Here is a 15,747-nt window from a genome sequence, read left to right as displayed (position 1 = left end):
GAAGTCCATAATACTACCCCAGTGTATTTACATTGAATTAATAAAGCCTGGCTTATTTTTTAACTTAAATTTTATTCGTTGTCCTGTTTACAATATCAGCCATAAAAATTCCACCACATATACCCATTTAACTTTAAATATCAGTGATTCTCAGTGAAGTCTAGTATGAAGATTGCATGTGTCTGTGGTTTGTATGCACTTAGCAACTCTATCTCCACCACTTTTTCTATCTTTCAAGAAGGTATATAGAAATGCATCTGAGATGTTCTTATTTAGAGAGATGTTCTTGAATATACTTTATTAAAAATAAAAATAAGCCAGTCTCAGATGTCAGTACTTTATTAATAGTAACACATTACTTTTGATATACCTCAGAGTCATTGTGTCTCAGTATGAGGTTTTAAACTTGTTTTTGTGATTGTTTCTATTTTTTATTAATAATATAGAGTCTATACTATATTTTTATTTTTTCATTTAACATTCTTTTATGGTCCAGTTGCACAGAGCTTACTCTCTTTTTACTTACCCTAGTATTCCTCATTGATACCTTCATCTCATTCTGTATTCTCATGTTATATAGTTGCTTGACAAATATTTGTGTAGAGAAATCTCTCTTTCACATACTCTCCTAATATTAAACAGTATAATCTGTATGAAGGTGCCTAGCAAAGTGTTTGGCTCATAATTTTGCTTAATAAAATGTTTTTAGTTCCTTTTAGATTCTACCAACCTTTATTGTCTCATTAGCCAGTGTTGATAAAAAAAATGAAGCATGACTGATTCAGTGGACTCTGTCCAAAGGAAAACCTAATCTGGTATCCCTATCATATTGTATCATACAATTGTGTATAGGTCCAGAGCAACCATTTTCTTCATGTAATTAATGTTAAATTGTGTGATAATTCTCAACTTTTCAACACGATATACCTATTGAAAGTTATTTATTATAAGCCTTTATTTATGTAAACAATGATTTACTGAAGAAATGGAAATGCTATAATTTTGAAATGTCAAACACATTTTAGTTTGAGGTGTTGAAAATGTTGGAGCCTTGAGTTGTAAGCATAGTATGAAGAGGCATGGGCTTCTCATTATGAATTCCTTTCCCTTGTGCTCAGGAGTCCAGGGTTGCTGGTATGAAAATATACTCCAGTGATGATTTCTAAGACATTGTTATATGTCTTATCATCTTTAAGTGCCAAAGATTTAAATCCCTTGAGAACTAATGATTCCAGTTTTGGTAACTGATCTTGTTAATTCTGTTTAGCTGATTGAAATTTATGTTCATTATATCTGGTTCTAGAGTTGTTAACAACATACTTGCTTACTATATATGTAGATTGGATCCTACCTTTATATTTACAAGGGGCACATTAAATTTTAGACAATTTCAATGTTTTATTGATCTTTCACTAAGTAAATTTCAACATTTTTTCCAAGATGGCTCTTAGCAAAAGAAGAAACTGTGTACTAGTGTCTGTAGTGCATTCCTAGCTAGATGAACTTGTTGTTTTTATCTTCATATAAATAAGACAAAGAGCTGACTACTCAAGGATTGTCATTTCAGTGACAATAGAAGATGTTCAGTGATATAGAAGAGTTCCATTTATGATATCATTTAATTCTTGAAATATACTTCAAATTAAATAAGATTTTACTACATTGAACAAAAATTTGATGAAATACTGCCTGTAAGCAGAGTTCTGCTTTCCAAGAAATTATAAGTGTTTTATTTTATTTTGCTTTGTTTGTATTTCTTTTTGAAGGAGAGTCAGTTCTGACTTTTACATTTTGTCTTTACAAATATTCAAGAAATATTCATCCTTGATGTAGGATGTTATTTTTAAAATCACTGATCTGTGAAATCTGAGGAGAAAATCTGAAACACTTAAATTTCAAGCCTTACCATTAAATCATGAGATGAGAGATATTATGTTATTTAAAAAAATATTTAGAATTTGGAGCCATGATACTAGAGCTGAATGATTAAAACAAACAAAGCAGACAGATGGTTGGTTGAAATGTTCTTTTTTACTGCATGAGAAGTTATAAACACTCATAGAATGACAAATGTGTTATAGTGAAATAATTTGACAGTTTTGCACTTGTGTATATAAATGAACTACTGACAAAAACAAATTGCCTGCAGTCTAAATTCAAAATTTAAAGTGAAAAGCCCAAAGTGGAATAATCAAGAAGGAAATGATTTTTTCTCTATTTCATATTATTATGAATAACATTGGTTTCTGTATTAGGGAAGACTTATTTGGCATATTAGCTAGAAAGAGTTCATAGATCTATAAAAGTCAATAATTTATAGTTAATATCTGCTTATTGATGTGCTGATTATATTGTCAATAGGAAGCAACCTCATGAGAAGGCCAGTGTCTTTAATTCAGCTGAGTGAGGTGGCATGGCAGCTGGACGAGTGAAAGTCTAGTGAATGGGGTTGTGTCTTAGTTTGTTTTGTGCGCCTATAACAAAATTCCTGAGACTGGGTAATTTATAAAGAATAGAATTTTCTTTCTCATGATTCTAGAGGCTGGAAAGTCTGAGATCAAGGCACTGGCAAGTTCTGTTGTCTGGTCAAGGCTGTTTTCTGCTTTTTTTTTTTTTTTTTTTTTTTGAGACAAGAGTCTCACTTTGTTGCCCGGGCTAGAGTGCCGTGGAGTCAACCTAGCTCACAGCAACCTCAGACTCCTGGGCTCAAGCGATCCTTCTGCCTCAGCCTCCCGAGTAGCTGGGACTATAGGCATGTGCCACCATGCCTGGCAAATTTTTCTGTATATATGTTTTTTAGGTGTCCACATAATTTCTTTCTATTTTTAGTAGAGACAGGGTCTCACTCTTGCTCAGGCTGGTCTCAAACTCCTGACCTTGAGCGATCCTCCTGCCTCGGCCTCCCAGAGTGCTAGGATTACAGGCGTGAGCCACCGCGCCTGGCCTGCTTCTAAGATGGCTTCTTGCTGCATCCTCTGGAGGGAAGTAATCTATGTCCTCACATGAAGGAAGGCAGAAGGGCAAGAGAACTGAATGCTCTTTGAAGCCTCTTTTATAAGGCTTAATCTCATTCATGAAGGGAGGAGCCCTCATGACCTAATCGTATCTTAAAGGCTCCACCTCTTAATACCATGACATTCGCCATTAAGTTTCAACACCTGGATTTTGGAGGGGACACATTCCAACCATAGCAGGCTGGTTCCAAAATCACAAGTTGGCAGAGCTATGCATCACCCAACTTTATTCTTGGAATGAGTTTTCTCCAAGTTTCGTAAAGCCTAGATTAAGAATGTGGTCATGAAAGATGAGGAGGAAATTAGTAGGATGTGGAGGCAGAGTAGAAAGGTGGGGGCCAGGGTGTATAGGACCTTGTAAATCATTGTGAGGACTTGGCATTTTACTGTCAGTAACAAGAGAAGCGGTTGGAGGGTTTTGAGTAGAATGGGCATTTCGATGGTAGTCAGTGACTATTAAGTGCTTATTTTGTGCCAGATATATTGCTGCCTTCAAAAGGTTATAGTTTGAGGAGTACTTAGGACCTCTCTATTTTTAGGGTTTTTTGCAGTAACTTAAAAAATTATAGAAGTAGTTTATTGATTCAACAAATGTGAGTGCCATTATATGTTAGGCAGTGTTCTTGGTTTAAGCAATGAACAAAATGCCTGATCTCATGGACTTTATACTCTAGTAGGAGGAAGACAGGCATCTTAACCATTTTTTTTTTTTTTTTTTGAGAGCGTCTTGCTCTGTTGCCCTGGCTATAGTGCAGTGCCATCATCATAGCTCACTGTAACCTCTAACTCCTGGGTTCAAGCGATCCTCCTGCCTCAGCCTCCTGGATAGCTGGGACTAAGGCAGGTGCCACCATGCCTGGCTAAGTTTTCTATTTTTTGTACAGATGGAGTCTTGCTCTTGCTCAGGCTGGTGTCAAACTCCTGACCTCAAGCAGTCCTCTTGTCTGGCCTCCCAGAATGCTAGGATTACAGGTGTGAGCCACCGTGCCCAGTCATCTTAACCTTTCTTAAGTGTATATAGTTCAGTGGCATTAAGTACATTCACATTAAGTACATTCACATTGTTACACAACCATTACCACCGTCCGTCTACAGAACTCTTTTCATTTTGCAAAACTGAAACTGTGTACCCATTAAATAAATCCCCATTTTCTCCTCTCCCCAGCCCCTGGCAACCAGTATTCTACTTTCTGTCTCTGTGAATTTGACTGCTCTAGGTAGTTCAGATAAGTGGAATTCTACAGTATTTGTCCTTTTGTGACTGGTTTATTTCACTGAGCAACATGTCCTCAAAGTTTATCCATATTGTAGCTTATGTTAGAATTACCTTCTTTTTTTACGGCTGAATAATATTCCATTGTATGGATATATCACATTTTGTTTATCCATTTATCTCATAATAGGAACTTGTGTTATTACTTACACTTTTTGGCCACAATGAATAACGGTGCTGTAAATAAGGACATACAAATATCTATTTAAGACCTGGTTTTCAATTCTTTTAGGTATATGAGGCTGTCCGGAAAGTATCCATCCATTGTTAATATAATGAGAATGGTTACATATAGAAAAGTCTATATCCAGAAGTAGAATTTAAAGAGCTTTTTTTTTTTTTTTAAAAAAGGTTAGGAAGAGTTAATGAGACTTTAATGCTGATTGGAAGGAGGCAGTAGAGAAGGGTGTCAGAAAATATTGGCGAGAGGGAGGGAGATGGCCTCTTTACCCCATCTAACTCCATATCCTATTAGTCTCCCATCCAAATATTCTTAATTTCACTCCTCACAGATCACATCTTCAATTTTTACAGGACACCATGTCCACCTACTTGCACTATTTTCCCCTTTTTTGAGTTGTCACTATGATCCAAGGTGTGTAAATGCCTGAGGGTCTCTTAGTTTCCAAAATAGAGAACTATTTCCCATGTTGTCTGAGCTCATTGTGGGGCGGGGGGTGGGGGTGGGGGGGGTACTGACTTTGGAACTCCAGGGCTTTTATATTCGTTCTTTGAAAACAGTTTTCAGTGGATCAGATATCCTATGTATCAGTTTGTGGAACACTTTTGTGTACTTTTTCTTTAGTTGAGGTATCAGAACATTAACATAAAAGCATGTGTTAGTTTAGTGGTTAGAACAAAAAAGAATGTGTTAGTACTTGCTTAGTGTCAAATGGAATCAGGAGTGCTATAGGATTTTAAAGGAGGGAATGATCACTGAAGGCTTGATTTGCTAGAGAAAGTGAGTTTTGATTTAGGCCTTGGCACAAAGATTAAGAAAGGATGAAGGGTATTCTCTGCAGGGAAAAACAAAGTGAAGGTACAATATTCTGCAATAGTGAGTGAACCAATTTGGATAAAGAGGAGAGTTCCTAGAGTTTTTCTTTCTAGGAGCAGTGGAAAACAAGATTCGAGAAATTGCTAGAGTGTGAAGGAAATTGGACTTTTAACTTACATTTTATGAATAGGAGTTGATGGTTACAAATGGTTATTGCAATGGTGTTTTGGGAAGATTAACCTGGAATTGTATGGAGAATAGGATGGAGAAGAGAAATTGGAGATACAGGAACCATAAAGGAGATTGTCAAGAAAAGTCTGTGAGGAATGTGATAATGGTTTGGATTTTTTTTGGTTTAAGTGGGTAGGAAGAGGAAGGGAAGTGAGCAACATTAAAAAGGGATTTATAGATCTTAGTTACGTACTAGATTTGGGTACAGGAGGGGAAGAATCAAATCTTGAAGCCTAACAGGAAAAATGTTAGGACTACTGACAGAAGTGGGGAAGGGCTGAGAGGATGTTTGGGAAGGTGGAAACACATTTTCATTGGTAATGTTGAGAGAGTTGGGGCTGTAGACATGTATTTGAGAACATATTGAGATGAGAGAGCAATATATAGTTGTGACTAAATAGTTGTACTTTTCATTAGATTTAATCAATTTTTGTCAAAAGTCTGTTCTTGAGATACATGTGTCGTTATTGATCTCAAACTCCTGGGCTCAGGTGATCCTCCTGCCTCAGCCTCCTGAGTAGCTGGGACTATAGGCATGCGCCACCACACCTGGCTTTGTGTGTGGTTATTGAAAAGGTCAGTGTAAACATACTTGGGAATGAAACAAAACATAAAAACATAAAAATGTTGTATCTGAAGTACATTAACCCAAAATAATGTGAATAGTCAGTTTACTAAAGAAAGAATACAAATGGCTACTGTATGAATAATCATAGGAACGCAAACATTCTTCCTACTTTCTTTTCAGAAAAACAGTGAAAATAGAATGTGATAAAAACACTCATGCATACTTAATGACACTGATACGTTCTGAGAAATGTCTTTAGGTGATTTCATCCTTGAGCAAGCGTCATAGAGTATACTTACATATACCTAAAATATGGTGTAGCCTGTACACCTAGGCTGTCTGGTATACCCTATTGCTCCTAGGCTACAAACCTGTACAGCACGTTACTGTCCTGAATACTATAGGCAGTTGTAACACAATGGTATTTGCGTATCTAAACATCGAAAAGGTACAGCGAAAATATGGAATTATCTTACAGGACCACTGTTGTATATGCTGTCTGTTGTTGGCTGAAATGTTATGTGGTGCATGACATTTGATTTGGCAAAATAAAAAGTGGGCAACCCCATCTTATTAGCAAGAATTTTTGTTGAAATTTTATCTATTCCCTGAAATCCAGAAGTCTGGAGCACTCTTCTGAATATTTGAGCTCACCACCTTCAAGGGGCAATAAGAATTTTACAAATACTTTTATGTACTTTAATAATATCAAAATAGGCAATTCATTTAATATTACATGTTGTAGAAATGCTAATGTTAAAATTAGCAAAAGTAAAATAAATAAAGTTAGAAACAGTTCTTATAAATAGCTTCTGCCTATCTGACAATATCAACAATTATAAAATATTATAACAGAATGTTTTTCTCAAGGTCAATGGTTACTTGAACATTTTTTAAGAGATAGTATGTGGTTAAGTGCCTTGAAGTCAGAGATGATTTTTGCTTTCACACACACACACACACACACACACACACACGAGTTCCATCTATTTGGTACTTTGTATATTACTTGAATGATTTTGGATGTCATTGACCACAAATGATTTTTTTCCCTTCCTTTTTCTTTAGCATTCTTAGTATTTTAAAACTGGTTTTCATTTATCTAGCAAGTTTCAAGATAATTTCATTGATGTATATATTTTATATTTCAAAAATTTAAAACCACCTGGGAAAATAAGATATTCTTTTAAAAACGACGATTAATTTTAGATGAGAATTGTTTTTCAAAGATAATCATGTAAACTTCAGGGATTTGCACTTTTAGATTCTATTCCTGTCAAGTAGGTATTTGTAGGACCCTTTTTCTGTTTCTGGGTCTACATAGCCTTCATCAGGAAACCTGGAGGGGCCATGTGACTTCAAAAAAATATTGTGGTAAAAAACACATAACATTAAAATTACCATCTTACCCGTTTTTAAGTATAAGTCTGTTCACATTGTTGTGCAATATCTCTAGAACTTTTTCATCTTGTAACACTGCCATGTGACTTTTTAAAAACTGAACTTTTTACTGAGATTTTCAAGTGCTTCAGGGACAAAGCTTATCTAAGGTAGAGATTGCATATTGGTTTCCTCAATTCCCTATACAGAATGCTGATCCAAATTCATCAGATGGAAAACTTGCCTTCTGTGGCCTTGGAAAGTTGTTTTTTTTTTTTTTTTTTAAAGAATTTAAAAATTAATCTAGCTTTGAGCTGGCATATCTTATTAACACAGTTGCAGAAAACTTATATTTACACTACTAAAGTTTATGAATTTCTTGGAGGAAAATCTAATGCTAATACTCAAACTTGATGCACAAACTGACTCTTTGGCATGTCTGTGTTTATGTCCATCTGTTACCGTGGCACCATGCCCGTTATTATGGTGGCATGCCAATAGCAGTGAGCCGTGTGAGCCAACAAAGATGAATTGTTTGGATGAAATACACTATTCTGTAATACTAATTAATTTTGAGCTGATGAATCTACATGAGATAATGTTAACCAAATATAGTCAAAGTAATGTCAGTGAAAATAAAATTTATTTTGACTTCTGTAGAAGTATATCACAGATGTTTTAGGCTACCGTTGAGAATAATCAGAATCAGTGTTTACCATGATTCCAATGATCAGTTTTCTTTTCATAAAAATTTTGAGTTTAAAAGAAAAAAATACAATAATTTTTCTTGTGGTAGATTATAGATTAGAGAGGAAATAGGGTGACACTTTAGGTCATGGATTTTATACTTCTTATAAGGTACTACTTTATAGTTCCTGAAATATATTCTTAATATAGTTAACTTTATAGCAGAAATTGACAGTAATATGGTGAATGGGAAGAATGTTGGATTTTAAAACAAGACTTGAGTTTAATGCCTTGCTTTGCCATTCCTTAGTTCTATGATGATGTACTTAAAAATAGTATGAGTTTAGAATTTCTTCCATATTGTATAATCTTTTACTTGTATGTTGCCCTTACATGTTCTGAGCCTTGGTTTACTCATCTATCAAGTGGGAATGATAGTCACACATGCTTCATAGAGACTTTGTGATACTAAAGATAGTGTTGTAAGCTCCAGAAAATAATACCATTATCAGGTGGCTAAATAAGTTAATTATATATTATAAATGCCAGGCATGTTAGTGGTAAATTGGTCAATATGGAAAGGATATAACTTCTAATCCCATATTCACAGAGATATCTACAATGAACAAGTTCTTATGTATCCGTCCAGAAAATTTTTAAAAAATTAAATGATAATATATATACTATTCTCTATGTGTCTTGCTTTTCACTTAATGTATGTTAGAGATCTTTCCATATCAGCATGTGATACTATTTCAATCTTTTTAACTACTGTGTAGTATTTCCTCATATTCCTTTTATTTAATTAGTTCCATTTTGAAGGGCATTTGATTGATTTCACTTTTCATCAAGTATAAGCAATATTGTGAATAAATTTTTACACACTTGTGTGAATTTATTTATAGGGAAAAAGTTTTAGAGGAAATCTCATGGAGCCACTCACCTCATCAGTTTATACATACTGAGGCAAAAAATTTGCTTGGAACAGGCAAAAAAAAAATCTTTGGTACATCCTTTTTAGGGGCATACTTCTGATCAGAAATCACTATTCCTTATAACTTTTCCCAATCCGTAATTCCTGGATTTGAGTTTCAGGTGTTGCTTTCTATGGTACACCAATTTTGAGGAAAAAGAAGATAACTGTGGTACAGTGCTCTCAAACTGGTGAAGGGCCCCCCGCCCCCTTTTTCTCCTTTTAAATTTCCAGTCCATCATGGATGGATAATTCTATAAAATACAATAAAAATAAATTACTAGGAAAGTAAAATCAAAAAAGCATATCAAGTACAAGTGCCAAATTTTAAAATTAGATTTAATAAAAATAAAATTACATTGTCAGATTCTCTGTCAAGTTCCTAACTATGCTGACTCTGAATTTGGTACATAGCTGCAGCTCATGGGTTAGTCACAAAATTTTGTGGATTGGTAATGATTCTCCAACCAGACTTGCTCAGATCAAGCTTTGAGTAGCATGTAAAAGACTTAACATACAATGTAAAAGACCTAACATTTCCTATGTTCTAATATGTAACTGGTAAAATTTTGCTTTTCGATTATAGTTACTAGTTTATGCTGATGCGGAAATAAGAATAACTTTCCTGGTAATAGTAAGATTTACTTTATATATTCTTCTCTACTCCTTGAAACTTAAAACAGGCACATTTTGAACATGAAAGGAAAAGTTATACCGTTTAACACCACAAGATGTCACTTATGTAAAAATAAATTTGGTATCTTTATACTCAAAGCTAGAAACCTGTAGGTAACTAGGTAAATGAACAACTAGGTAAATAAAAAATGCATATATCTGAAACAAGTTTTGGTTTTCAGCATAGAGTCAAGGAAAATGTTTGTAATTCAGCATTATTTTGACTCAACTATTGATATTTAGCAAAAAGAATTTCTTAATATCTAAGATTTATGTAGTAATACGTTAATGGGTCATATTTGAATTGACATAATGAAGGAGGTAGACCTAAAATGACTCAACAGAAGTGAATATATTTTGAGGGTAAGGTAGGTGTTATGGTACTAATTTTGTAAAATCTTTACTGTCTTGATGACACACAGAGGAATTTGGGGAGAAATATGTAATTTATATCAGAATTTCTGTTCTTTATGATGGATATGTGAAAAGTTGACTATTACATCAGGTTGACACAGTACCTAGGATTTTTCTTGTCTTTTTTCTCTGAACCTCAAATTTATTAGCTTTTCTGCTTATGTTAACACAAAAGATATTTGTATTTGTTGTTGAAGACTAGCTCTTAAACACAGAGCAATACCTTTGACTTTAATATTGGGGTTCTGTTTCCTTGTTTTTAGTTTGAAAGAGCAGGTAGTTGGAGAGGGGACTCTGGCAACTTGGGCTGAAGAGGAACAAACCAAGTTTCCATCAGGCCATGGATAAGATTTGATTATGTTTCGGGTTAGAGATTGTGAAATGTTAAAAATTGACACTTCATTCCTCTTCGGTACTTACTTCTCTTTCTAGAAAATACTCGTGGGGGTGAATGGTGGAACACACTTCTGGAAAAGAAAAGGGCTACAGGCAGGAGAAAATTATTCTTTTTGGCATGTATATGTGTGATCATATCTCCTTTCTATTTAGTTCCTATCTAATGACGTGTGTTTTTTTGCTTTCCTGCCCTCCAGTAAGATATTTTAAGGTTTCTTTTAGGTTTTAGTTTTTTCATTTCTAAATGTATACATAATCATTAAGTAAAGTAGGAAAATTGCAAAAAGTAGAAGAAAAAAATAAAGTCACATATGTGCAGTTTCATTAATTTTCCCCCCATTTTTGTTACCTGTGAACTGTGAGAGAACCTGAGAAGCTTTAAGAAGGGATTCTAAATTCATTATGGTGAACATTTATAGTATATTTAGTAGTCATCTATCCTCGAGATAGTTTTTATATATTGCCGTCTCTACTATTTCAATATTTTCTAGCTGTATTTTTAATTAGGAAAAAGTAGGTGTTTTAATTAATTACTTTTGGTCTTTCACTAGTGGTCACCATAAAATTTAATTTTATGAGCTGCTTAGAAAGAGTAATTTTTTTCATAATAAATTTCATTGCTATTTTTTTCAGAAAAAATGTGCCTAACTTTTACTTATTTTTTTTTTTTTACTCGAATGGCAGTTTGTAACATTTAACCCCTGTATTAGTTTACTAGGGCTATGATAACAAAATGCCACTGACTGGGTGACAAATCAATAGAAATTTATTTTTTCACAATTCTGGAGGCTAGATGTCTAAGATTGAGGTGTCAGCAGGTTTGGTTTTTTCTGAGGCCTCTCTCCTTGGCTTGCAGATGGCCACCTTCTTGCTGCAGTTACTTAACATTGCCCATCATATTATTTCTAATTCTTACGAAAACAAATGATATATTTAAACTGTTTAATGTAAAAATCTAAGTTTGAAATTTTTTTTTCTTCTCTTTTGTAATAGGAATGAAGATCTAAAACAAATGTTGGAGAGCAACAAAGATTCTGCTAAATTGGATGCTATGAAGCGAATTGTTGGGGTAGGTAAAATGCTTGATTACTTTGATTTAAGGAAATGGACAAGTAGTGATTATGGTATATTAAATATATATATTAAATATTTTAAATACCAAATTAACATCCCATTTACCCTTTATTATTAACTTAGAATTTTCTATCTAAAAATGTTAAGGAAGGAAGTATGGTATAGAAGTGTCAAAATCAAGAAACTTGGGTTTTAATTTCATCTTTTCTCAGTTTTAATTTTCCTGTCTCTAATATCAAGGTATTTCTTCTGTGAGAAGGAAGGAGTTAATCATTTTGAAGATAGAATAAGATGATGCACAATCCTATTTTGACTTCTTCAAAGAGGGATACTAAAGGATTTTTTTTTTTTTTTTGTCATTTAATGACCTAAATATTGGGAGCAGACTTTCTTCTGTTTTTCAAATTCCATTACTACCAGTAAAAACACTTTATTCAATATAGTAGTCGAAAACTTCTAATAAATATTATTAAATGTAAGAGCATTCACTGGTTTTCAATTGTAATGCAAAACCAAACAATTGACTAATACGTTATTAGAGGGGTTCCATTGCCAGAAACTAAAGATTTAATTCCTAATCATATATATCATCCTTAATAAAATATTGTTGCAACTCGTGTTGCAGTCTCTCTATATATTCATTTTATTTTTCATATTCACAGGGAAAACTGGCTTAATTCCAGTGACTAACGCTAAAGAGTTCTGCTTTTGTTTCAGTGGAATTAAATTCATAAAACCTATTTTTCTTATAACTACTGTGCTTTTTATCTCTACCATTGCTAATTTTATTTTCGACATACTTTTATATAAGGTCAAAATATAATACATCTGTGTATTTGCACAAATAAATGCTACTGTAATAAGATGACAACACAACTGAAACAGTACTCTTTTCCAGCAGGCAGTGCCTTCATACGAGACCTTGAAATCTCCTTTCTTTTCTTGGTGTATTAAGGTCCACATCCCATTTGTGAAAGATGGTTAATAGGTATCCATCCATATGCTCTGTTAAAAAGTGAGGTGGTATGAAAAAAATGAAATATATGAAAGTCAAGGACTAATTGTGACTTTGTATCTGTAGGACACGCATAAGTGACTTTATCTTTGCTTTCAGGTTTATGTCATTTGGCAATGTGATGGAAATTTTGAGGACCCTATTTAAAATTTTTGATTTGTTAATGTTATACTTTATACATAAGAATGTTTATGGACAGGCATTTCTTGCTTTGCATGGTTTTTATGCACATGAATTTCAATGACAACAGTTAAATTGTATCAGTTCCCCAGCAATATAGTTCAAATTTCATTTAACCATGATATATTAACTGAGTAGTTGTATAATGTACAAACTTTGTGTTTGTGATGATACACATCACTATGTAAATTAAGATGTCCATCATGTCACCAGTCATGTCACTTCTTTCAAAACCTGTCAGTGATTGGTCACTGTGCATCTGTTATTCCGTTCATGCACAGACAGCAAAGCATGCAGTTGTGTTGCCTCCTTGTTTCCCAGTGAGAGATATGTGTGACATATTACAAAAATGAGTATTTGAAGAGGGATTTGGTCAACAAAGATGAAAGTGCAGCAAAGAAATGAAAAATGATAATACTAGAAATTCAGAGCTTGATCTGGAACTTGATCGTTTTAACTGTAGAAATGATTAGTAATTAAAAATTATTCTTTTAATAGTAATATAAATATCATTTATATATATTAATCACTTATATGTGATATAAATATATATTTGTACATTTTCAAATAATATTGAAGTATAAAAAGTTTTATCTTCCAAATAAATTTTAGAATCAAATTGTCAAGTTCTATTAACAATTGTTTTTGATTTTGATTAGAATAATACAAAATTAAATATTCCCTCCTTCCTTCCCTCTATCCTTCCCTCTATCCTGTCTTTCAGTAGTGTTATATTTATATTTTACAGTTTTTATCATAAGAGGTCTTGTGTATTCCTCATTAGATTGATACCTGTGTATTTGTTTACTCTTAGTTGCCATTATGAATAATCTCCCTCATTTTGTTTTTAAAATTAATTATTAGTGATATATAAAAACAGCTAATAAATTTTCTATGTTCTTGCATTTGGCCTTCTCAGAGAACTCTCTTTTTAGCTCTAATAGTCTTTGACTTCCTTTTCTTGGGTTTTCTGGTTAATTACATCATCTGGAAGTTATGATAGATTTATATTTTCTTTTCAAATATTTACATCTCTTTTTATTTTTCTTGTTTCTTTGCATTGAGTAAAACTCTACCATGATGTTAAATCATAGGGGTAGTGGAGGATATCAAGTATTTCTAATGTTTTATAATGTATCCTGTAGAATTGAAGTAGATATATTTCTCCATATTTAAGTGATGTTGGTCTGTAATTTCCTCTTTGTCCTCTGGTGAGGTTTTGAATAAAAGTTAAGCTAGATCCATAGAGTAAGCTGTTGTCTAAGTTATCTTGGCCTATCTCAAGGTTGCAAAGATCCCCCTGCCCCCACCTCTATTTTTTGCTTTTATGATTAGGTCTAGGATACATTTTGAATTAACTTTTATATATGTGTGAAGTTAGAGCCAAGGTTTTGTTTTTTCACACATGAAGATCTAATTTTCCCTGTATAACTTGTTTAAAAAGGCATCCTTTCCTTACTGAATTTCAGCCTTTGATGAAAAGGAAAATCAGTTTACCATATGTATGTGGGTCTGTTTTCTTCTGGTGCTTCACTGATCTTTACAGCTATCATTTCACGAGTACCTTACTCATAATTTTGGTAGCCTTAAAAAAAAAAGCTGTAAGTCTCCAATCTTGTTTTTTTCCCCCCAGATTGTTTTGTTTATTCTATATCCTTTATGTTTCCTTATAAATTTTAGAATCAGCTTTTCAGTTTCTGCATTAAAAAAAGGCCTACTGGGATTTAGATTGGAATTGCATTGATTTAGATTGGAATTGCATTGATTTAGATTGGAATTGCATAGGTTAATTTTGGTAGAATTGACATTTTAACAATATTTAGTCTTGTGACCCATGATCATGATTCTACCTCTTTACTTGTTTAGATCTTTAATTTTTCTCAGCAACGTAGCTTTCAGTGTTAAATTTTAAGTGCTGTTGTTTTTTTTAATACAGGTTGGTATTCCTTATTCAAAATACTTGGGAACAGAAGTGTTTTGGATTTTGGATTTTTTTCAGATTTTGGAATATTTGCATTAAACTCTAAAATCCAAAATGCTTCTTTGAGCATCAGGTTGACACTCAAAAAGTTTTGGATTTTGGAGCATTTTGAAGTTTAAGAGAAGGGATATTAAACCTGTATTTTTCTTAAATATTTTGTGTTTTCCATGCTATTGAATGTTATATATTTAAATCTCAATTTTCAATTAGCAATTGTTACTTGCTAGTGCCTTTTAACAAATAATTAATAGTTATTTCGCTTGGATTTTTTTTCCCAGCAAGCTGTTACAACAATTACTTGTTCTTTTGTCCAGTTTTAAATTTAATTTCTAATTAGTGCCATATTCCTATGTGGAAGCTCTTAAAAATCATTAAAAAATTCCATGTTCGTACATGCATGTGTGTGTGTTGTGTATATTTTCTGTTATTAAATGTTGGATGTTGAAAGTGTTTCTCAAATTAGTCTACTTGTCTTTACAGTTGTGGAATAATGAACAGATTTGAACCTTTGATAGTTGAGACTTGCAAAATTCCTGATTAGATTTATTAATATATATTACTTCATAGCCATATACACCACAGGGTAGAGATCAAGAAATAGCTTAAATATTTGAAAATTATACATTAAACTTCTAAATAATCCATGAGCCAAAATAAAAGTTACAAGGAAATTTGAATGAAAATCAAAAGCCATATATAAAAATTTGGAAGATTCTAGTAAAGCAGTGCTTTCAAGGATATTTATAGTAATAATAAAGCTTACATTTAAAAAGAAAAATTTCTAATTAATGATATGAGCATCCAACTTAATGTAGTAGAAATAGAAGAGTAAATTACACCCACATTTATAAGCTAAGGAAAAGAATAATAAATGTAGAATAGAAGTCAA

At 33.0% G+C, this 15,747-nt stretch overlaps 1 protein-coding gene across 2 annotated transcripts in view; it reads left to right on the top strand.

Moving 5' to 3' along the window:
* AP3B1 (adaptor related protein complex 3 subunit beta 1) overlaps window positions 1-15,747 on the top strand; it is a 225,457-nt gene that overhangs the window by 6,577 nt on the left and 203,133 nt on the right. For both annotated transcript variants that reach the window (XM_069491985.1, XM_069491986.1), the window contains exon 2: window positions 11,602-11,677. In XM_069491985.1, coding sequence (XP_069348086.1) covers window positions 11,602-11,677 — 76 coding nt within the window. The remainder of the gene's footprint in view (window positions 1-11,601; window positions 11,678-15,747) is intronic.

This window comes from Eulemur rufifrons, chromosome 17 (assembly GCF_041146395.1).
Source record: "Eulemur rufifrons isolate Redbay chromosome 17, OSU_ERuf_1, whole genome shotgun sequence".
NCBI lineage: Eukaryota > Metazoa > Chordata > Mammalia > Primates > Lemuridae > Eulemur > Eulemur rufifrons.
This window is presented reverse-complemented; position numbering and strand designations above follow the sequence as displayed.